The sequence below is a fragment of the Terrapene carolina genome, unplaced genomic scaffold (genome assembly GCF_002925995.2).
Source record: "Terrapene carolina triunguis isolate 2854851 unplaced genomic scaffold, T_m_triunguis-2.0 Scaffold67, whole genome shotgun sequence".
Taxonomy (NCBI): domain Eukaryota; kingdom Metazoa; phylum Chordata; order Testudines; family Emydidae; genus Terrapene; species Terrapene triunguis.
Genome location: NW_020664418.1, coordinates 3,355,163 through 3,377,776, shown reverse-complemented (window position 1 = coordinate 3,377,776; position 22,614 = coordinate 3,355,163). Strand labels below are relative to the sequence as shown.

General features: G+C 44.7%; 1 protein-coding gene across 1 annotated transcript in view; it reads left to right on the top strand.

Annotated features, from left to right (window-relative positions):
• Positions 1 to 22,614, top strand: part of IFT140 (intraflagellar transport 140) — a 230,836-nt gene that overhangs the window by 50,737 nt on the left and 157,485 nt on the right. Inside the window, exons 7-12 of the mRNA XM_024219009.2 lie at positions 1,404 to 1,495; positions 3,790 to 3,896; positions 4,423 to 4,571; positions 17,341 to 17,544; positions 18,070 to 18,142; positions 22,283 to 22,374. Of these exons, the coding sequence (XP_024074777.1) occupies positions 1,404 to 1,495; positions 3,790 to 3,896; positions 4,423 to 4,571; positions 17,341 to 17,544; positions 18,070 to 18,142; positions 22,283 to 22,374 (717 nt within the window). The remainder of the gene's footprint in view (positions 1 to 1,403; positions 1,496 to 3,789; positions 3,897 to 4,422; positions 4,572 to 17,340; positions 17,545 to 18,069; positions 18,143 to 22,282; positions 22,375 to 22,614) is intronic.

Here is a 22,614-nt window from a genome sequence, read left to right as displayed (position 1 = left end):
TAGCTATGCCCAGTGGCCCCCAACAGTATCATAAAGATACTTGTAAATGCACATCTGTGATAATTTTGGTATTAAGGTTAAGTTTTGGGGATAAGAATTTTGACACGGATGTTAAACCTTATGGTAACGCTAGTTCTCAGTTAATACATGTAAACAGATTTAAAGCTTATCACAGCAGAGAAACCATAACAAACCTGGTTTGCTGTGTGTGTGAAAGGGGAAACTGAGGCACACTGACTCATGGCCTTGATGGCTGGATGCCAAGAGAAGTATAATACAAACTGCCTTTGAGATAGTCAGTGGTATATTCCTGAGGTACAGTGCTGGGAGCTGGGGGGATTTGGCTCTGGTGCCTTTTTCTGTGTGATTCATGAATGGCTCTGGGAGCATTCATGCAATCTAGCTGGGTGTGGGGTCTCCACATGTGGTTGTGCTGAGTGATAGCACCTGGAGGGGTTGCTGCTGTTCACTAGCAAGGCATTGTGGGAGACATTCCAAGCAGGAGAGAGTTCAGGGGGCACAGCGGTCCCACGGTCTCGGGCTGCACCCTGGGGGAATGCTGTCACAATAATAGTAGACAACCCTTTGTTTTCTATATTACACCATTAATTCTGCAGCAGTTATAGTAGAATTGTGACATAACTGCTCTGAATATTCCAAAACTAGAACCATTAAAAATGTACGCTAGTCTGTTTTAATAAGGCTTGTGGTGGGAGAGCCCAAAACTAATACTATCTGTTCTTACTCAATAAGAGATGATTTTGGGGTCTTTGTCACAAATGATTCTGTATCATGAATACCTGTAGCATGTACTGTTTATCACAGCACACTTGGCCGTTTAGCAAGCCTGGTCTTATGCAGAAATAAATGCTCTTGGAGAAATAACCCTGTTTTTTGTATCCTACGTCACAGCCACAGTCATGACCCTAAAGTTGCTATTCAATGGAAACTAATGCACATTGTTGCAGTGGATTGAACCATTAGAGACTATTCCTTTTAAAAAGCTATTTTTAAATTTTTTTTTTAGCAAGATTCAGAAAAGGGATTGGACATTTATTTCTATAACTAGAATATATAATAGTTAATCCTAACAAATTTTGGAATAGATATTCAATCTTGTGCTTTAGAATTTAAACCACCCTTTAACTGTTAGGGATTCGGAGGAGATCTACTTCTGCCTAATGCAAGGTTTCTTTCATCTTTCTCTGAAGCATCTGGTGCTGGCCACTGTTGGAGACACGATACTGGACTTGATGGTCTATGGCCATGGTCCAGTGTGGTAATTCCTGTGTTCCTGCATTGCAACCCAGATATGCAGTGCTGACACCTGCTGTTTTTTTCAATTATGTCCTTTCTAACTGATGTGTTGTGGTTTTTTTTGTTTTTTTGTTTTTTGTTAACAGGTGAAGTTGAATGGAAAGATAGGTCATTCTGCAGACATTATTTTAATCGACCATAGCCTCCTTGTTACAGCAATAGGTGAAACAGTCCTCAGGTAAGAATTTGACTTGAGACACAAGAGACTTGCCAGCTGGAAGAATCTTGTTCAGCGGTGGACCAAAGATTCAGTTAACTCTAGAGTGCCTTTGTTTTCATATTATTCATCTAAAATAGAAAATTAATATTTTCTGTTTGTTATTCATTGTTTCTTATTCTTCAAAATGAGTTGAAGCCTGTCTAATACTGTTGAATCCCTAAAAGTTTTCACATGCTTTCCTTTCTCCCATGGAATCCATATTTTATCTTCTGATATCATCTGACCTCTTTCCTCTTAAACTCCAGGCTTCACTTTGCCTTTGTCTGTTTCTTTCTCTGGAAAAGTAGAGTCCTTTGATTTTGTGCAGGGAGAGGATGGCCACTTCGTTGTTCTTCCCAACCTGTTGGCTGATTCTTTTGGCAGCATTCGCATCAACAGTGGAAAAAAGGACTCATGTGCCCTCCTGTCAGGAATTCTCTCTTCCTGTCTAGGATAACTGGAGAAGTGCTGTGATGCTTATATATACCTCTACCCCGATATAACGCGACCCGATATAACACAAATTCGGATATAACGCGGTAAAGCAGTGCTCGGGGGACGGGGGGAGGGGCTGCGCACTCCGGCGGATCAAAGCAAGTTCGATATAATGTGGTTTCACCTATAACACGGTAAGGTTTTTTAGCTCCCGAGGCCAGCGTTATATCTGGGTAGAGGTGTACTCTATACTTTCAAACAGGGGTGGTGCTTTGCTTTACTACTGTGCTGAAATATTCTGCATGCTTTTATTTCTTTGTATTTTAAGAATATTTCTTTCCTTTTGGATTTCTAACCTCATTGCAACTGGGTCATCCTTTAACATCTGTATTACTTCTTTATATTTGCATTTCATTGATATCAATGAAATGCCAAGATGGGGCATGTATGTTCAGCAGCATAAGAGGCATGCTTTTCTTGAACATAGGCTTGCTAGTATGATCAGCCACAGTCACCTGGTTAATTTTGGGAGAATGATAGTAAAGAGCCAGCACGATTTTCTAATTGTCAGGGAAGGCATTTGGCTTCAGTGCTTTTTTCCAGAAAATCACCCTTGAATTCAAAGGGCTGTTAGCAGTTAATGGTAATGGGGAGCATTTTAAAAAAGATGGAGAACCATCAGATGGGAACTAAAGGGATATCCAATCCCCTCTGTATAAATGAGGCAGTTTGTTTCCAAATCTTTTTTCATACATGATATCAGAAAACAGAGAAAATAATAAGTTAAAGGAAAAAAGTTCAATAATGAGTGAAAGTTAATAAGCGGCTTCTGCACATTCCATAGACTAGTGGTCTCCAACCTTTTAAGCAAAGATCACCTTTTGAATTTAAGTCCAACCCCGGATCTACCTCAAAGAAAATGTAGAAATAACAGTAATCACACTAACCCAAACACCTGTGGCTCATCCCCTGCCCAGCCTCTTCTATGAGGCCCCGCCCTGCTAATGCCATCCCCCCTCCCTTCGTCGCTCGCTTTCTTCCACCCTCACTCACTTTCACCGGGCAGGGACAGCAGGTTGGGGTGTGGAAGGGGGTGCAGGCTCTGGGTGGGGGCAGGGAGTTTGGGTGCAGGAGGGGGCTCAGCGCTGGGGCAAGAGGTTGGGGTTCAGGAGGGGTTTGGGTATGGGCTCCAGCCGGGCACCGCTTATCTCAGGCGGCTCCTGGGCGGCGGCGCAGTGGGGCTAAGTCAGGCTCTTTGTCTGCCTTGGCCCTGCGCTGCTCCCGGAAGCAGCCAGCATGTCTGGCAGTGGCTCCTGGAGTGGGAGGGGCAGGTGATGCCATGCGCTGCCCCTGTCCGCAGGCAGCACTCCTGCAGCTCCCATTGGCCACGGTTCCCTGTTTCCAGCCAATGGAAGCTGCGGTGCCTGCAGGAGAGGGCAAAGTGTGGAGACCTCCTGCTTCCTCCCCCAGGGGCCGCAGCAATGTGCTGGCTGCTTCCAGGAGCAGTGCGGGGCCAGGGCAGGCAGGGAGCCTGCCTTAGCCTCACTCTGCTGCTGGACTTAGTGGCCGATCTCCCTGTTTGGCTGCAGGAGGGTTGGCAACCCTAGACTGAGACAGATTGTGGAGCCTCTGACAGTCAATCAACCAGCTGATCGCGATCTACCGGTTGGTGACCACTGCCATAGACGGCTGCTGGCAGTTTCATTTTAAAATGAAAATGATCTGGGCATTCCAGGAATAAAAAATGTGTGCCCTGCATTGTATCCCATTGAATATCTTCAGTCAAACATCTGGAAGGATATCACTCTTTAAAAGCCCCTTGTTTTCTGTGAACTTAGGTTCTGGGATTTAGAGCGGAGTGAGAATTATGTGCTCTTTCCAGATGTGCAGCTTGGCTTTGAAGCAGGGGAATGTGTAAACTCTGTCTCTTACTGCACTGTTAAAGGTAAGAAACCCTGTGAGAACCGTGATCCTTAGCTCATAAACCTTGTTGTGAAATGTTTGCCTTCAGTGCTCTGTAGCAATTTTAGTATAGAGTTCTCATATTACTGTGTCCAGCAGGATGCTTTTCAATAGTAACAAATCTGCTGTGGGGACCTTATCTACTCTGCGAACACAAATGTGTAGCTGTTTAAAGTAAGGTTCTCTCATGACACAGTTAAAGCACGGTTCCATCTTGGAGCACAGAAGGGACCTTAACCCACTTACAGCCATGTGATATTTCTTGCAGTTTCTCCTCAAGGGAGGTTCAACTGGATTGTTGGTATCTAGTCAATGTGGAGAGACATTGGCAGAGCTGTATGGGGATGCCTGCATACTGCCTGTCTATAGTGTTGCAAGTCTTTTTTATTTTCATGAGCACAATTCTGACTGTTGGATTACAAATAAAAATGGTTATTTTTTACCTCATTTAATGTTTGTTGTTGTTTCTGAACTTGATTTAAAATATAGAACAACTTTATTAACGGCAGGTCTTCTAGCAGCTGGTACCAATAAAGGGAGAATAGCTATGTGGAGGAAAGCATCCGTGTCCAATCAGAGCACACGGGCATTGGAGGGCAAGGACAGATGGAAGCTTCAGACCCCTACAGAACTGGAGGGGAATATCACTCAGATAAAGGTAATTCTGGGTTGAGTTGATCCCTTTCCCCTTTAGGATTGTTTGCTGTCAGAGGAAGGTGTTGGTAAATCTTTCTAATACTCTGCATATTCCCTGTATCCTCTGGTTTCCAAATATTAGATTTGGGAAGAGAAGAGTGTCAGACAAAGTGGACTAAATATGATACTTTGCATTTCTTTGACACTTTCCATCTGAGGCTCTTACAGCACTTTACAAATAATAACTTATCTACTTCACAAAGAAATAGCGTTATCTGTGTGATCCTCTTTTATAAAGGTGTGTAAACTTGCAGAGACTAAGGCCCAGATTTTTAAAGGTAATTTGGCATTGCTGTGTTCAGTGTTACGATGCCTAACTTATTTAGGAGCCAAAATGTCATTTTATGAATGGATCTAGGCACTTAGGAGGCTTAATCCCTGACTGTCAATGGGATTTTGGCTCCTGATTTCCTAGATCCCTTTTGAAAATGTGTTAGACTCCTAAATCAGTTAACTGAGCACCACAATACCTAAATACCTTTTAAAAATCTGGGGATAGGTTACATGCCCAAAGTCACACAGTAAATCAGTGACAGATCTAGGATTAGAACTTGGGATGCCAACTCCCAGCTGTGTGATTTGACCACAGAACCATTCTTCCCCTCCAAATTGGAGACAAAGAGCTCAAATGAGGACTCCAGATATTTTCAGAGATTTTTTTCCTCCTAATATGTATAATTTCTCATATTGCAATGCCTTGAAATTACTTCATCCTAAAACACATGTTGGAACATACACTTGCAAATTTGCCACAACTGCTATTACAGAATTGTTATTTCGGTATAAAATCCTGTGTGGACATTCTTACTCTGGAATGAGAATGTCCACATGGGCATTTATACCAAAATAACTATTCTGGAATTAATGATTTTGGAACAGCTATTTTGGTAAATTTTCAGGTGTGGACGTACCCTGGGATAAATACATTTCTCAAAAAAAAAGCGGACTATTCAGCTGAATATTCCTCACTTGTTTGTTTTTCTCCTCCAGGACTTGGCAAGTTTGGGATGCTTCTAGTGTAACACTCTTGAGAGCAGTTAGGCATGCGCCATCTAGTAGAGAGGGAGTTGATCTACCGGTGGGACTAAACAATCACCATTGTCCTCAAACCAAACATCTCTATTTTAATGTCTTATTGATCAGGAAATCCATTTGATTCAGCATCCTGATCTGGCTTTCTGGCCCAGGAAAACAGGAAAGTTTTGCTTTCAGATCCTTCTGTGATATTTTTTCAGCCTTCCGTTTTCAAATTTGTGCCTTTTTGATTTTTTAAAAAAATTTATAACAACTTTAATATATAATATTATTTTGTTGCCCTGTTTTAACTTGAGGAACAGGCCCCTACGCTCTTGTTTGTTTGTTTGTTTGTTTGTTTGTTTGTTTGTTTGTTTGTTTAGGAAGGGGGAGTCAGTCATGAATGTATCTGCCTCTTTGCAGGGGAAGGGAGTCTGAGATTCCTTGTTTCACTTTTTAGAATGGAAAGTATAGAACATAAATAGTGCCTAGTTGGGTCACTGTCTCGTGCTGCCCCAGGCACTTACATTGCGCTGTGCGACCAACTGTCCCTCAGTTCCTTCTCTATTGTCTTTTGCTTGAGTCGGAGAGATTAGCACCTCTTTCTTACTTTTAGATAAGATAGCTTATAGTTAATAGTCTACTTAGTAGTTAGATAATTAATTGTTCTTACCCTTTTATACTTGTCTTGTTTTGTTTTATTTTATTTAAAAAAAAATTTTTCTTTCTTTATCCACCTTATTAGGAAGATAAGGCTAGGCTTCTCTAGAGTTACTGCTTCCCTTCTTAATTTGGGACAGAACCTCTTTGGCATGCCCGGATCACCAGGATTTAAACATTGCCTTGACTTGCAGACTGTCAAATCCCTATCTCTGACAAACATGCGCAGTGTGTCCACTGTCTCGGAGAGACACACATCCGTCAAAAGTTTACTGTGATGGAGTGTGCAAACACCACACTGGGCAATAAGGGTTTAAGGGATTATTTTGGGCTCAGCCAACCTGCCCCGCCACACCTGACTACTAGGCCACGCTCCCCAACAAGACCCCAAGTGAGGACCATTACATGTCCACACTGCCATAATCTAAGGACCAGAACAAGAAAAGCGAGGGACCTTCAGCTTAAGCTCCTTATGATGGAGAAACCTCTCTGAGACCTGCGTTGGACCCTGAGTCGAGGATCCGCCAACGGTTGCCATTGGCAGCCTCTGACGGAGGTCCTGTCTCAACAGCTCCTACAAAAGAGACTCTATTCAAGAAGGCTACAAAAAAGCAGGCTCAGATTTCACTGCAACGGGAATTGGTTAAGAAAAAGCAAGTCTCCAACCCCCAAGACTACCTTGGTGCCAGTATCACCAGGCACATTGGACTCCGAGACACTGGGACCTTCCTGTACCACGTGTTCCCAGAGAGTGAAAGACCCTAAGTGGGCAAGCTCAGATGGAGGCACACAGGGCAAAGTAAAACCCTTCACCTCAGTACCCACAGAGCCAAAAAGACACTCTGCAGCTGGGGGCGCAATGATGTCACCTGTGGTACCTATACAGCACAAACACAAGATCCTTGGCACAAGTGGCTACTACTCACACTCACCACCGCAGCACCGACATCGGTACCAGCATTCACAGTACTGTACCAATTCCCAAGACATACAGAGCTACTGGTCTCTTCAACAATGGAGTTCCCACTCCTCGGTACCGACGGCACTCCAAATTGGTTGGTACCAAGGCCCCTGACCACACCACCTAGATCGGTTCCCCCTTTCTCCAGTGATAACGATGATGATGATGACAAGGGCGAAGGGGAAATACATGCACCTCATCACTCTTCACCCAAACCAGAACCATCCCACCAAACAGAATACCACTCGTCTTTAGAGGCATATAGCTGATATGGGCACCCGTGGGCGCCGCTTCCCGTGCCATTCCCACCAAATTGGCCCTACTGGGACCCATTGGCAGTATACAGGGCACAACATCTCAAGCCCCCCAGCCCACCAAGATCTAGAACACCACAATCATCATCTTCACCTATACCAGCACCCTCAGAAACACAGAAGGAGATGACTGAGGAAACTGAAGAAATCTCAGACCAGAAGCCTTACCACTGGTGAACCTGTCATCTTCATCACCGGATGAAACTATAATGCCACCACCTCCCCACAGGAGATGACTTCAAACAATTCCAGGAACTTTTCAAAAGGGTGGCAGAGTCCCTGGACGTACCCCTAGAAGAGGTACCTGAATCGCAGCATAAACTGCTAGACATACTTCAGTAACACTATCTTTGCCTAGGAAGATGTCTGATTAACGGTACTATTATGGAACCTGCCAAAACCATCTGACAGACACAAGCAACAGCACCTCCCTCATACAAAAGATCAGACAAAAAATACTATGTGCCATCTAAAGGAGTGGAGTTCTTGTTCACACACTCCACACCAAACTCACTAGTGGTGGAAGCAGTAAATGAGAGGGGAAAGCAACACCATACTAGAACAACCCTGTATGACAGAGAATGGAAGAGGTTAGTGTGATGTTGCACTCCATATGTTTTATGGAAATATGCTTATGAGTGTGAATATGTTGTAACTGGAATATGCTTTATGCAAAAGGTCTCTTGTAAGGTATCATAACAAAGGTTATAAGCTACTGAACATATTCCTCCTATTTGTATGCATGTATCATTCTTGTATCTGAAGATAGAAATATGAAGTATAACTCTGAGGTCCTATTGTAATTATGCAACGTGTGGGCCATTAATGGTGGTTTAGAATCTTGATGACTCCCATTGACTAGAACAGTTGGTTGTAAATGGTTTATTTACCTGCACTCCTTCCTGTGTACGTGTGGGCCAACCCAGGAACAATGGAGACTAGGGGTCTTACAGTGACATGTGACCATGTCACATGATACTGGAATCCATCTTAATCCTTGTACTTTTCCATTGATGAGGTGGGGGTGGGGACAAGCACAGACAAAAGATTCTCGGCTTGTGCCAAAGCTATAAAAGAGGGTGGAGCAGGACAAAAGGGGCGGCCAGTCATGAGAAAACCCCTGCTTACCACCTGAGATGTCTGCTGGAACTAACAAAGACTGTACCAGGGGAAAGGATTGGGCCCAGACTAGGAAGAAGTCTAGTCTGTGAAAGAAGCTTATTGGAACATCTCTGAGGATGAGATATTACGTGTAATCAGTTTCTTAATGTATTAGGCTTAGACTTGTGTGTTTTTGCTTTATTTTGCTTGGTGACTTACTTTGTTCTGTCTGTTATTACTTGAAACCACTTAAATCCTACTTTTTATACTTAATAAAATCACTTTTGTTTATTAATAAACCAAGAGTAAGTGATTAATACCTGGGGGAGCAAACAGCTGTGCATATCTCTCTATCAGTGTTATAGAGGGCGGACAATTTATGAATTTACCCTGTATAAGAGTAAAACGGATTTATTTGGGGTTTGGATCCCATTGGGAACTGGGTGTCTGGGTGCTGGAGACAGGTAACCTGCTGAGTTGTTTTCAGTTAAGTCTGCAGCTTTGGGGGCGTGGACCAGACCCTGGGTCTGTGTTGCAGCAGGCTAGCGTGTCTGGCTCAACAAGGCAGGGTTCCGGAGTCCAAAAAGGCAGGGAAAATGGGCTCAGAGGTAATTTCAGCACATCAGGTGATAGTCCCAAGGGGATTTCTGTGACCGAACCCGTCACAGTTGGATCTCTTCGATCGTCACAAGGTGTATTCATCTGCAAAACTGCAGTTTCATATAGCAGTTTTACGAAGCCCTACTGTCAAAATATACACATGCAATTTTTTCCGAAAATGTTGGAATTTATTGACCGCTTACTGGAAGAGAAAAAAAGAACAATGTAAAGCTAACATCGCCGAAGGCCATCTCATTGCCAGGACAGCGTTGCAGGCCTCACTTGACTCCGCAGACACGGCGACACACTCAATTGCAACATCAGTGATAATGTGTCGTGCATCATGGCTCCATTTTTAAGGGTTACTGAGAGAAGTGCAGTCAACAGTTGAGGGCCTCCTCTTCGAAGGCCCAAAACTATTAGCAGCCAAAACGGACAAGTCCCTCCATATACTGAAGGACTCAAAGGCAACATTAAAATCCCTGGGCATCTACGCACCTGCAAATAAAAAGAAACAGGACAGGTATTACACCCAGAGATTCCGATCGCCACTGCACACTCAACCCACAGGCAATATGACTAATGCCGCAAGCAAAGACAGACCAGATGTCAACAAAACCAAACCAACCTTCAACGTCCCAACAATCAACCTCGAGACAGCAATTTTGAAGGTGTGGTTGAGGACACGAGACAACCACACATTCTAACGCTGGAAACAGAGACTATCTCCTGACCATTCGGAGATCACTTGTCACCATTTTTACCGAGTGGTGCACCATCACTGCAGACAAATTGGTTTTGGAAATTTATCCAAACTGGTAATTCTATCCCCTTTATCGCCATCCCACCCTCCCTTCCTTCCCGTTCCTCTTCTGGGACCACTCTCACAAGTACCTGCTGCAACAGGAAGTAAACCACCTTATACACCTAGGCGCAGTGAAACCAGTACCAACACAGCACAGAGGGAAAGGATTTTACTCACTATTTTCTAACCCAGAAAAAGACGGGTAGGTGGAGACCCATTCTGGACCTAAGAAAACTCAACAAAAACCCAGCATTTCAAAATGATGACACTAACAACTATAATTCCAGCATTAGAAAAGGGGGACTGGCTCTCAGCCCTTGACCTACAGGACACATATTTCCATATTACCATCCGTCCATCACACAGAAGATTCCTAAGTTTCACCCTGGGAAAACAACACTTCCAATAGAAAGTACTACCCTTCAGCTTGTCAACCGCCCCAAGGGTTTTCTCCAAAGATTTAGCAGTGGTGGCGGCACACCACCGCAGACACAGAGTCATGGTGTTTCATATCTGGATGACTACCTCATAAAGGCACCATCACAACACGAAGCAATGAACACCACTCAGAGTACAATAACCCTTTTCACAAACTTAGGGTTACAAATAAACATGCAAAAGTCAACACATACCTGTCCAGAAACTGGAATTCATCGGAGTTTGTCCCAACTGTTCAACAGCGACAGCAGCCCTACCTCATCAACGCTTCATTACACTTGTCCACTTAATTTGGACAGTGACTGACAACCCACAAATATCTGCCAGAACATGCTGACAACTTCTGGGACATATGTCAGTAACGATGTCTGTCATCAAACATGCCAGACTACACATGAGATGCCTGCAGGCCTGGCTTCGAACAGTGTACATACCACACAGGCACTGCCTAAACAGATGTCTTTTAATGCCAAATAAGTTAAAGGATTCCCTAAAATGGTGGACACAATCGAAGAATGTCTGTACAGGAGTCTCATTTCTACAAAGGGCTCCAACAATGACAGTCACCACGGATGCCTTCCTAATAGGCTGGGGAGTGCATCTACTCAACAACACAGTCCAAGGCCGAAGGTCTCCATCACAGTCCAACAGGCACATAAACTTGCTGGAGCTAAGGGCAGTCTGCAACGCATGCAACCACTTTCTACCTCTAAACAAAGACAAAGCCATCAGGACCCTCACAGACAATGTAGCATGCACGTTTTACATAAACCACCAAGGTGGGGGGGGGCGTGATCACACTCCTTATGCACAGAGGCAAAACTGCTCTGGAATTGGTGCATCAGCCACAACATTGACATATCAGCATCCTATCTTCCGGGATGTCAAAACACAACGGCAGATGCACTAAGCGGAGAGTTCTCACAGAATCCTGAATGGGAAATGGACCCTGGAGTTCTACATATGATATTCAAACTATGGGGATTCCCTACCATAGACCTCGCTGCAACAGCCCGCAATATTGCTCTAGAGCCAGACTGGGACCCCATACCCTAAGTGACGCTCTCCTCATCAAATTGGGTGCCTTGTTAATGTATGCATTTCCCCTGACCCTTCTCTTAACCTGGGTCAGAAACAAGATCAAGAGGGACAAATCCAAATTCATCCTAATAGCACCCAGATGGCTGTGTGCCCACCTCAAAATCTTCCTCTAATACCTCATCTTCTCTCCCAAGATGCAGGACACATCCACCATCCGAACCTCACAATACTTCACCTCAGGGCCTGGCTACTCCATGGCTGAGAGGAAATGAAATGACCTGTTCGGAGGAAGTAAAAGACATATTACTGCACAGCCGTAGACCAAATATAAGAAAGACATGTATTCATAAGTGGAAATGGTTCAACATATGGTGCCAGGACAAACATATCATATCAACATCCTCCCCTTTACCAAGGGTACTGGATTACATGTTAGAACTAAAAACCTGGGTCTCTCTACAAGCTGCATCAGGGTACGTTTGGCAGCTATCGCAGCTTTCCACAATAATGTGGATGGTGTCACCATATTCGCCCACCCAACAACTAAACATTTCCAAGGAAGTGAGAACGCTTACCCCGAAATAAGTAACCCACCTCCTACATGGGAACTCAACCTGGTATTACGCTGACTTATGGGAAAACCATTTGAGCTGCTGGCCACCTGCTCATTACTCCACCAATGAAGGTGGCTTTCCTCATCGCCATTATGTCTGCCATATGGGTGGGAGAACAAGGTGCCCTAATGGCACCCCCCCCCATACACCACTTTCTTTAAAGATAAAGTTATCGTAAAACCGCACCCTAAATTCCTAGCCAAGGTTGCCTCCCCCTTTCATTTGAACAAACCCATTTTACTTACCTGTGTTTTTTCCAAAACTGCATGCAGACAAAAGAGAGAGGCATCACTCCACACACTGGATGTTCAAAGAACATTAGCTTTCTACATGGAAAGAACAAAAACATTTAGAAAATCACAGACAGAATGATCAAAAGGGAAAACCATCGCAAAGCAGACTATCCAAGTGGATATCGGGATGCATCCACCTTTGTTATCAAAAGCATCAATTACAAGCCCCAATGGGAACTTGCACACACATAGGTGCCAACTCCGTGGGTGCTACAGGGCTAGAGCACCCACGGGGAAAAATTAGCGGGTGCTCCGCACCCACCGGCAACCAAGCTCCCCCTGCCCCTACCCCCTCCTCGTCCTCAGAGTGCGGCGTCCCCACTCCTCACCCTCCCAGCACTTCCCGCCCACCGCCTAAGAGCTGTTTGGTGGCGCTTAGGACTTTCTGGGCGGGAGGGGGAGGAGTGGCGCGCTCGGGGAAGGAGGCGGTAAAGAGGCAGGGCAGGGTCAGGGACTTGGGAGAAGGGGGTGGAATTGGGGTGAGGCAAGGGTGGTGCAGAGGTGGGGCTAGGAGCTGGGCTGGGGTTGAGCACCCACGGGGCAGAGGGGAAGTCGGCGCCTATGCGCACACACTTCCAGCATCCATAGCCTTTCTCATCAATGTCCCCATTATTGACATTTGCAGAGCAGCAGCTTGGACATCTGCCCACACATTCACAAAGCACTACGCTGTATAGAGCAACAGTCATCATCAGACGCTCTGTTTGGACTTTGTTTTATCAACCATCTCTAATGCAACTCTGAAGCCTATACCTTCCACTGAGGGGCACTGCTTGACAGTCACCTAAAGTGGAGCACCTACAGGCATGCTCCTGGAAGAAGAGAGGCTTACTCACCTTGTGCAGCACCTGAGATTCTTCAAGATGGTTGTCCCTGTGTGTGCTCCACTACATTCCCTCCTCCCCTCTACTTTGGAGTTTCACGCTAGATTCTCTGCGGTAGAGAAGTAACCGAGGGATGGCTGGTTGCACAGCGCTATTTAACCGCCTGGGTGGCGTGTAACGGCGACGGCATGTGCGTGACCCAACTAGGCACTGCTGCTACAGATCTCTGATTACAAGCGCAGGGCACAAGGTGCAGCACCCACAGGGACAACCCTCTCAAAGAACCTCAGTTACTGCACATGGTGAGTAACCCTCTCCTCTTGAAATCCTCAGATAATTCTTCTAAAAGGTTTTTACCCACTTTTCCATGAAAACCCCTGGCGAGGCAGAAAGCCATAATAATATATTGAGGCCAAAGGTCAATATCAGCTGAGTTTGGCTCCTGGCCAGTTTAATCTTTCAGTTTGTTACAATCTAGCCCAATGGTTTGTGAAGAGAGGTAGATGGGAAATACTCTCTAGTTCAGAGGTTCTCAAACTTTAGCAACCCAAGGACCCCCATTTTGATTTAAACATTTTTACAGACTTCCCCCCCCCCCCCCCCAGCCGGGTTTTAATTTTCCCCGGGGTTGCTCAACCCCCGCTCAACCCCCACTCAGCCCCAGGCCCTGCCCCCACTCCACCCCTTCCCCCAAGACCCCACCCTCACCCCCACTCCACCCCTGCCCCTCATCTTCCCTGCCTCTTTCCGCTCCCTCCCCTGAGTGACCCCCATCCCCAATCCTCCCTCTCCCTCCCAGTGCCTCCTGCACACTGCTGAACAGCTGTTCTGCGATGTGCAGGAGGTGCTGGGAGAGAGAGGGAGGGGTTGATCAGCGGGGCTGGTGGCCCCAGACATGACTTGTGGACCCCCTGAAGTGCCCTCGCGGACCCCAGTTTGAGAACCACTGGTCTAGTTCATTTATGTTGGAGTATAATAGTATGATAGCTGTCAATCAATGCTATTAATCAAGTACCTTCAGAAATAAAAATGAAAAATAAAGCTATAATTTAGCCTTATTTTCCAGATCACAGATTTGGTTATAGTACAATTACCACCATATACAGCTATTTAAATCAATGTTATTAGAATGGTATAGTCATAGAAACACCCCAAATGTTTTGAATTCAGTGTTATGGTTAAAAACAAACACATGAAAATCTGGAAATTAAAATGTTCTACCAGTAGCTCAAAAATCCCAGTAAAATGCAGGAGCCTTGGAGACTCACCATGTCTCAGAAACTTTTAGAGCTTACAAGTTCTGCAGGATAGAGTTTCTGGAGCCCAAGAGTGCATTCTGCTTCTGCAGCACTTATAAATTCTGCAATTTATCCTAACACATTTAGTGTGTCTACTCTGACAGAGTTTCTAAGCCCCACATGGATCCCATACAAGGAACCTGGGAGCTCTGTAATATCTGTGGCGCATTCATGGAATTATCATACATTTCAAAGAAATGTGGTTCATAACCCCACAATGAGTCCACCAGACTTTCCAAGAATAGTCAGACATCAGGTCTTATTGAGATCATAGAATAAACCAAATCTGGAACCTGTGGGCTAAGCTGTTTTTGATAAATGACTTTTCAAAGAAAGTAAGAAAAATTTTTTGTAATGGAAAGCTGATGCAAATTTGACAATGCCACCCCAAACTTTCTGGAAAAAAGTCTCATGTGACAGACTAAACATAAGAAACTTCAGGCTTTAAAGTTAGAAACAAGGGACAAAAAGGGGCATATGGCATCAAGCAAGTTACTATCTTAACTATATATATACAGGCTACCATCTGTTCATTAAAATGAATAACTACACAAGTCATCCCAGAGTCAGGTCTTACATATCCTACAAAAGTCCTATTCACTCAGATTTTGGAGTCCCCTAACATGGCCGCCACAGCTTTGTTTTCTTTCCTGATCATCATATTATTATTTATATTACTGTTACCGCAAATTAGAGGCAGTTTAATAGTCCTAGATGATATACAATTTATCATCATTTTCTGCAGCAAAATTTGGCAGGATAAAGTAGAGTTGTAGCAATTTACTGCTGCAGGAAGCTCTGTGTACTAACATTGCACAAGTGGCTTTATTTATTATTTATATTATTAGCTCTTGAGGGCAGGACCATCTCTTTGTTACAGATTTATAACGTGCCTAGCACAAAGGGGCTGGTGCCTTTGGGGACTACTATAATGTAAATAATAGTTTATTAATGTACAGCAAACCCATTGAACTTATTTGGGATACCTATACCTTGCAAAACTTAAATGGTATTTAAATAACTGGTCCAAGTGAGCCATACAGTCAACTAGTTTGGTTATCTGTTAATAAAGTACAAATGAAGGCCATAGTGAAGCAGTAAGATCCCAGAACTGGGCACTTGAGACATTTTACCATCACAGCTCTTCTGATGTGTTGTATTTGACTGGCATAAAGAACTGCCTGAAGTACTTGGAAGGTGTCAGTGATGGACAAGTGTGAACAAATGACTCTTCTACCTTGGGAAGACTCCTGGCTTTACTGGCTGTGAGATCTGCTGAAGATCTTGAGCAGTCTGATCTTGGACTTGAGTGCTTCCTTGAAAATTCTCTGTCTATCCAAAATTAAATTGGTCGAAGAGGCCTCAAAGAAGACTCCAAGACAGTGTTCTCCCCTCTGGGAATCAGTTTAGCAACAGGCTTAAAACATTATGCTGGGTATTGGTCAAAGCTAGGCACGTATGCTTCCTATGGCTTTTTTTTTTTTTTGGAGACAGTCTATAGAACTCAGCAGAGAATTATATTCCCACTACATGATGGCTTAAAACAGAGAAGGAGAGCCTTCCTATTTATTATGTAGGCTTTTGGAGTAATTTTGATAAAATTCTGTTGATTATTTGTAGAAACTGATTAGTCTAATCCCTATTAAATTCAATAGAACTCTCCCCAGTTATTGCTTATGAAAGACTTTTGTGTGATTGGTCTTAACATTTTTTAGGTGGGGGAATAATCCATATTAAATAATAATATTTAGTTGGAGTAGGGTGGGACAAAATAGGGAAAAATGCTCTCAGACCTCTTCATTTGTGCACATGATGGGTACTGTATGGATTGGGAAATTGAACTGCACTATTGATTGAGATGGCTGGCAAAAGAAGGTGAAATTAGAACTAGATATTCATAGTGGCAATTCATAGTCATTCATAATGACAGTGAATAGTCATTGGACAAGACTGAGTGAGTGAGAGGGTGACTCTATAGCCTGCTGGTTGGGGCACTCAAGTAGGATGTCAGAGACCCAAGTTCATGTTCCTGTTCCAGTGACTGTTTATAAAAAATGGAAAAGCTTCAATGGGAGAGATTGAGCAAGACCTTCCCCAGAATAGTCCATAGCCCATTGCACTCTCCTGCAATTTTCAGATCTGTTCTCCACATCACTACAGGGGATGAAGTGGAAATAGGACTGTGGGTAGTCAAAGAAGAAACAATTTGTCATGGGAAAGAACTTCACATGCACATCTTGATTTTATAGGAAAAAGTATTAGCTATCTTGTTGAGTACCTTATCTTTCTCTAACATTACTGCATGCAAGATGGTATAATAGTGGCAAGGGGGTGGGATGAAAAGAGGTAATCGTTTAAAACAGGCTCTTCCATGTACCCTTCTTCTTAGTGTATGTGCAACATGCCTCAAGTGGCACATGACCAGAATTTGGTCCGCTGGTTGGATTGTTAGCTTCTCCAGCTGGGGTTGGGTACTGACAGGGAGTGCAACATGAACGCTGATCCATGCCCCTCTCTATGTACTGAAAGAGTATGGGTGCAAATATGGTTATAGCATACCCTGAAGAAGTACAGGTGGTTATGCATCCTCTTGACTATGCCTGAGTTCAGAAAGTAGGATTTCATTTTGAGATTATATTCATATGTATGTTATACGTGCCCCCAACCCTGAGACACTGTCTGTAACTGAGGCCCCTCTGAATTACAGTGTTTCAAAAATCTCTGATTAAAGTGTTTTGGATTTTTCTCACCCTCTTTGTTGTGTGTAGTGGGGCTCCAGGAAAAACCTACTGGCAGTGAACAACATGAACTCTGTGGTGATCCTCAGCGAGCAGGCTATGTCATCTCATTTCCACCAGCAGGTGGCAGTAGTGCAAGTGTCCCCAAATCTGCTTAATGTGACCTTCTTCGGTACAGGAGCCACGCACAGCCTCCGCGTTGATATGCACATTACTGGAGTATTTGCCACTAAGGTAACTCACCACCTCAGCTGTTGGGGGCAGTTTCTTTTCTTGCCGAAGACTCACTCACTTAATGTGGTTTAATTATTTCAGAGATGGAAATCCAAGCTTTCCACCATAATTTATCTAACTCTTCTCAGATTCTCCCTTCCTTACATTTTAGTTGCTTTTGCAGTATATGTGTGTTGATGGAAAATAGCATCACTACTACAACAGGCACATTCCAATGGAGCTGATTTCCAGGCAGCACAATTATTCATTAATAGCTCTCTGTTTAGTGACCTCTGGGCATTGGACAACCCAGTAAATATATAGAGGAAGGTATAAGGTGATGGCTGTGATGGAAAGTTTATTCCATTGTTGTTTGTTCATGCACAGAAATGAATATAGCATAGACTCTACATGGGATTTTGTATGAAAAGGATTTTAGCAGAATTACTAGATTGGCACTAAGCTGAGTTACAAATCGTTGAGGGATTTCATGCATGTTTCCAGCAGAAACGTAACTGCTTTGTAACTTCTCTGTGGCTATTTCAGGATGCTATAGTATTCTGGAATGGGAAGCAAGTCACTGTCTTTGAATGCTCAGGAGCCACGTTACGAAATGCAGGTAGGACTTCACAAGAGGTAGCCCACAGGAGAACATGTATGAGGGTGTTGAATCCCCAAAAAATTATATGTTCACTGAACTCATGATAACTCTTAGGCTTTAATAATCATACTTTGCATTTCAGAACTCTACAAGCACTAATTAGCCCTCACAACACTCCTGTGAAATGGTTAGTATTCCAATTTTACAGAATAGGAAAATAAGGCATAAAGAGGTGGACAGATCCTTGATCATCTGAGTCAATGACAAGAACAGAACTCAAATCCTGGCTCCCAGACCTTTGCTCTAATCATTAGCTGAAACCCCTGGATATAGTGTGCAGTTTGATACCTGAACCTCTCTACATTCTTATATATGTATCATGAGTAGTACTAAGGGGGGAACTGACCTGTAGTAGAAATGATGTACACTTCCAGTCCCTTAGGGGTCTTGATAGCATGGAAACTGCTAGAGTAGCTTGATTATATCTCTGAGATGCCTTTTTCACAGGTTAAAAACAAAACAAACCCAAGCTAAATCAGTTTAAAATAACCCACACAAAACTCGGACTCTGATGAAGCACATTCCAGAGACCTAGTTCTTAATAAATCATATGTAAAACTCTGACCTTATTGCATTTGCAAGTGTGATACAAATGTAAGGCTTTATTTTTAATGATATTATAATGCAATATCGACTTTTAAGGCCTGTGAGTGCTAGGAAACTGGAAACAGACTTATGTGCCAGTGTTAACAGATAATGCCTACTACCCACCACAAAACATGTTCACATCACTTCTGATCACTTCATTTCACTCTTCTCTTGGGCACTGCTCCTAGTTAGTTTAGTGCTAAGAAGCTGCACTAGATTAATAAGAATTCATTGCAAATTAATGTTCAAACATAGAAGTCCCCTGTCATGGTTACAGGGCCAGCTGCACCTCTGACCCGTTGATGGTCTGAGTGCATCAGGTGTCAGGCAGGCCTCATGCCTTTACCTCTCCTGAGTTGAAATTCCGCAGTTCTTCTCTTAAGACTGGGCCCTGGCTACAGTACGCTGTGTATGAACTGTGCTTACCCTATTCTATTTAGGTTCCTATACTGTGCTCACCACCATAGTATCTGAACACCTTCTAACAGTAGAGGTCCAACTGGGTTTGGTACCTGTGATTTCTCCCTTTGGGAGTGTGTGACCAAACAGCCTTCTTAAAAGCCTAAGTATTGTTTATTTTAATAGTAGGAACAAAGCATTTAAAGTAAAAGGATTTTAAAATGACAGTTTACATGCATGTCTGTCTTACCTAAAGCCCTACCATCCTGTGATGGTGAGCTAGGCACGCCTAGCTTCTTCAGATACCCTCGTGGGAACTTTTTATCAGTCTGCCCCCTGCAAACAGTTCCCCAACCACTACCTGCTCACTGGAGAGAGAGAGATTTTTTTTTTTGTTTTAAACTGCTCTAGTTCTTTTGATCTTCTGATTCCCAGGCATGGATGATGCTGTCAAAAGTGATTCTCTAAGTTGACTGGAGCCAGGGGGTAGACTCTTCAAGGCCAATAGTTCAAGCATTTTCTCTAAAGAACCTTCAGATGTTTGCTGAGAAGTGGCTTATTGTGAGCTATTCTTCTTCCCTTCTTGCTTGTTTTGTCCTTACAATCCTCCCTATTACTAAATCAACATATTCCAGTAACTATCCCAATAGCCAGGTCAACATGCAATATTCACAGATTGTTCCAGAGCACCTCCAATTCTGTTGCACCCTCATTTACAATTTCCCAATTGTAGCAAAATCAGGGAAGGGTGAATCATCTCATCTGATCGTAAAACTGGGGCTGGTCAATTTCCTTCTCTCTGCCTCCCCCTACTCTTCCACCCCTCACATATGAACAGAGCATACGGAGTGCCTTCTGCTAGAGATGTAATTTCATACTCTGGATGTAGTTCCTGACGAGAAACCAGCATAAGGGACAAATGATGGTGGAGAAGGGGGGGAAGAATTTTGGGAAGTGCTACAGAACGATTGAGGAACAGATTTGTTGTGAGTTGGAAATGACCTGCTGTCAATGCACACTGCTTTATTGAGACCACTGTAGGGACTAGCAGGGCTGGCTCTAGGTTTTTTGCTGCCCCGAGCAAAAAAAATGTTGGCTGCCCCCCGTCCCAGCCCTGGGCTCCTCGCCACACCTCCCTGCTGCCCCAACCCTGGGCTCTCCCCCCCCACCCACACCCCCCACCCCGGGGTCCCCCCCCCCCCCCCCACACACACACACCCTGCTGCCCCAGCCCTGGGCTCTCCCCCGGCCCCCCGTCCTGCACCCTCCTTCCGCCGCAGCCCTGGGTCACTGGTAACTCGCTCCCAGGGCGGGTCATTCAGCAGGAATTTTGGATGTGCACAGAACACAGACAGGATTGGTTCCCATATGGTTACAGAACTGCAGTAAAGTGGAACATTTTTCAGCGTCTGTGATTGGAGGATATCTGGATGCATGTTATAAGACTGTCCTACATAAATGAGGAAAAGTTGAGGTGCCTTTATTATTCTTTTGTTCCACTCTTTCTTTTTATGGGGAATTTGCCAATGCAATATCACTGTCTTCCTTTTAAACAAACAAACAAACAAACAAACAAAAGGCAATGGCTGTTGAAAATAGCAATTCCAGTCCTAATAACCACTGGGAAGCATTTCTTGCTCAATTTTATCCTACTTTTTCTACAGCAAGTTACAGTGGATCAGTATATTTGATTTGGGAGAAATGAAGTAACAGCTGCCCAAACTGAGCTTGAGCACTCCTGAATTTTGAGGTGTTCAAATCTGGAAGGCAGGTGCTGGGGGGGGGCTGTGGCTCCGCAGGGGAGCACGGCAGCATGTGTGCAGCAGCGTGTCTGGCACTGCCTGAAGCCAGACACGCTGGTCTGAGTGGCATGGTAAGGGGGCTGGGGGGTTGGAGAAGGGGTAGGGGGTTCGGGGGGGCAGTCAAGGGACAGGGAGCGGGGGGGTTGGATGGGGCGGAGGTTTGGGGAGGCAGTCAAGGGACAGGGAGAAGGGGGGGTTAGATGGGTCAGGGGTTCGGGGGGGCAGTCAGGGGACAGGCAGCAGTTGGATAGGCATGGGAGTCCCAGGGGTTTGTCAGGGGACAGGTAGGGGGTGGGGTCCTAGGGGGGAAGTTGGGGGGGGTCTCAGGAGGGGGCAGTTGGGGACAAGAAGGGAGGCTTAGACAGGGGTGGGGTCCCAGGAGGGGGCAATTAGGGGACAAGGACCAGTGGGGCTTAGATAGGGGGTGGAGTCTTGGGGGGCAGTTGGGGCAGGGGTCCCGGGAGGGGATGATCAGGGAGCAGGGGGGTTGGATGGGTTGGGGTTTCTGTGGGGGGCAGTCGGCGGGAGTGGATGGTGGCGGGGTGGGGCTACCCTCCCTCCCCATGGAATGTCCTATTTTTTGAATGTTAAAATATGGTATCCCTACCCTTCACAGTGCAGCTCTCCATTCAAAGCAGGCTGCAGCGTGAGGTCTCAGCTTCCTCACTCCCTCCCCCTCTTTCCTGTTGGTAGTGGCCAAGGGAATGCTGGGAAATGTAGTTCTTTCCCTGCTCCAGGGCTGTTTCTATAGGCAGGGAGCTAACCAAGGAACTACAGCTCCCAGGGCCCCCTGTTGGTTCTCCGCTCCCATGCTAGATCCCTGTCACCCCTGCAAATGGGTTGCCCCAAGCACGTGCTTGCTTTGCTGGTGCCTAGAGCTGCCCCTGGGGACTAGTCACTTCATGAATTAGACCAGGGGTCGGCAAACTTTCAGAAGTGGTGTGCCGAGTCTTCATTTATTCACTCTAATTTAAGGTTTTGTGTGCCAGTAATACATTATAACGTTTTTAGAAGGTCTCTTTCTATAGGTCTATAATATATAACTAAACTATTGTTGTATGTAAAGTAAATAAGGTTTTTAAAATGTTTAAGAAGCTTCATTTAAAATTAAATTAAAATGCTGAGCCCCCCCAGACCGGTGGCCAGGACCCAGGCAGTGTGAGTGCCACTGAAAATCAGCTTGCGTGCCGCCTTCGGCACGCGTGCCGTAGGTTGCCTACCCCTGAATTAGACTGAAAGAGCATGCTTTACTTTGATTGATAGCATGTAGCCATTTATTCTAATGATGATATTCTTGTGAATGTTCCAGGCTCTTTCCTCTGTGATTCTCCAGTGCTGGCTATGCATGAAGAAAGCATTTACACAGTTGAGCCAAATCGGGTTCAGGTCCGCACCTGGCAAGTGAGTACTACTGGTCCAGGGCTGGTGGAGCAATGGGATGGTTAATAATACATTACTGAAGTGCTGGGTTCAAATCAGGTTTCGAAGTGCCTGGGAAGCTTATTTAGTGGGTTTATCCTGCTGCATGTAGTTGACCCACACTGTTTTTTCTTGCTTAGTTTCTCCTCGGATCAGTGCCTGAGGCAAACCAAACCCAGATAGGGGTGCATATGTTCTTGTGGTATAGGGTGCCGGCCCCAC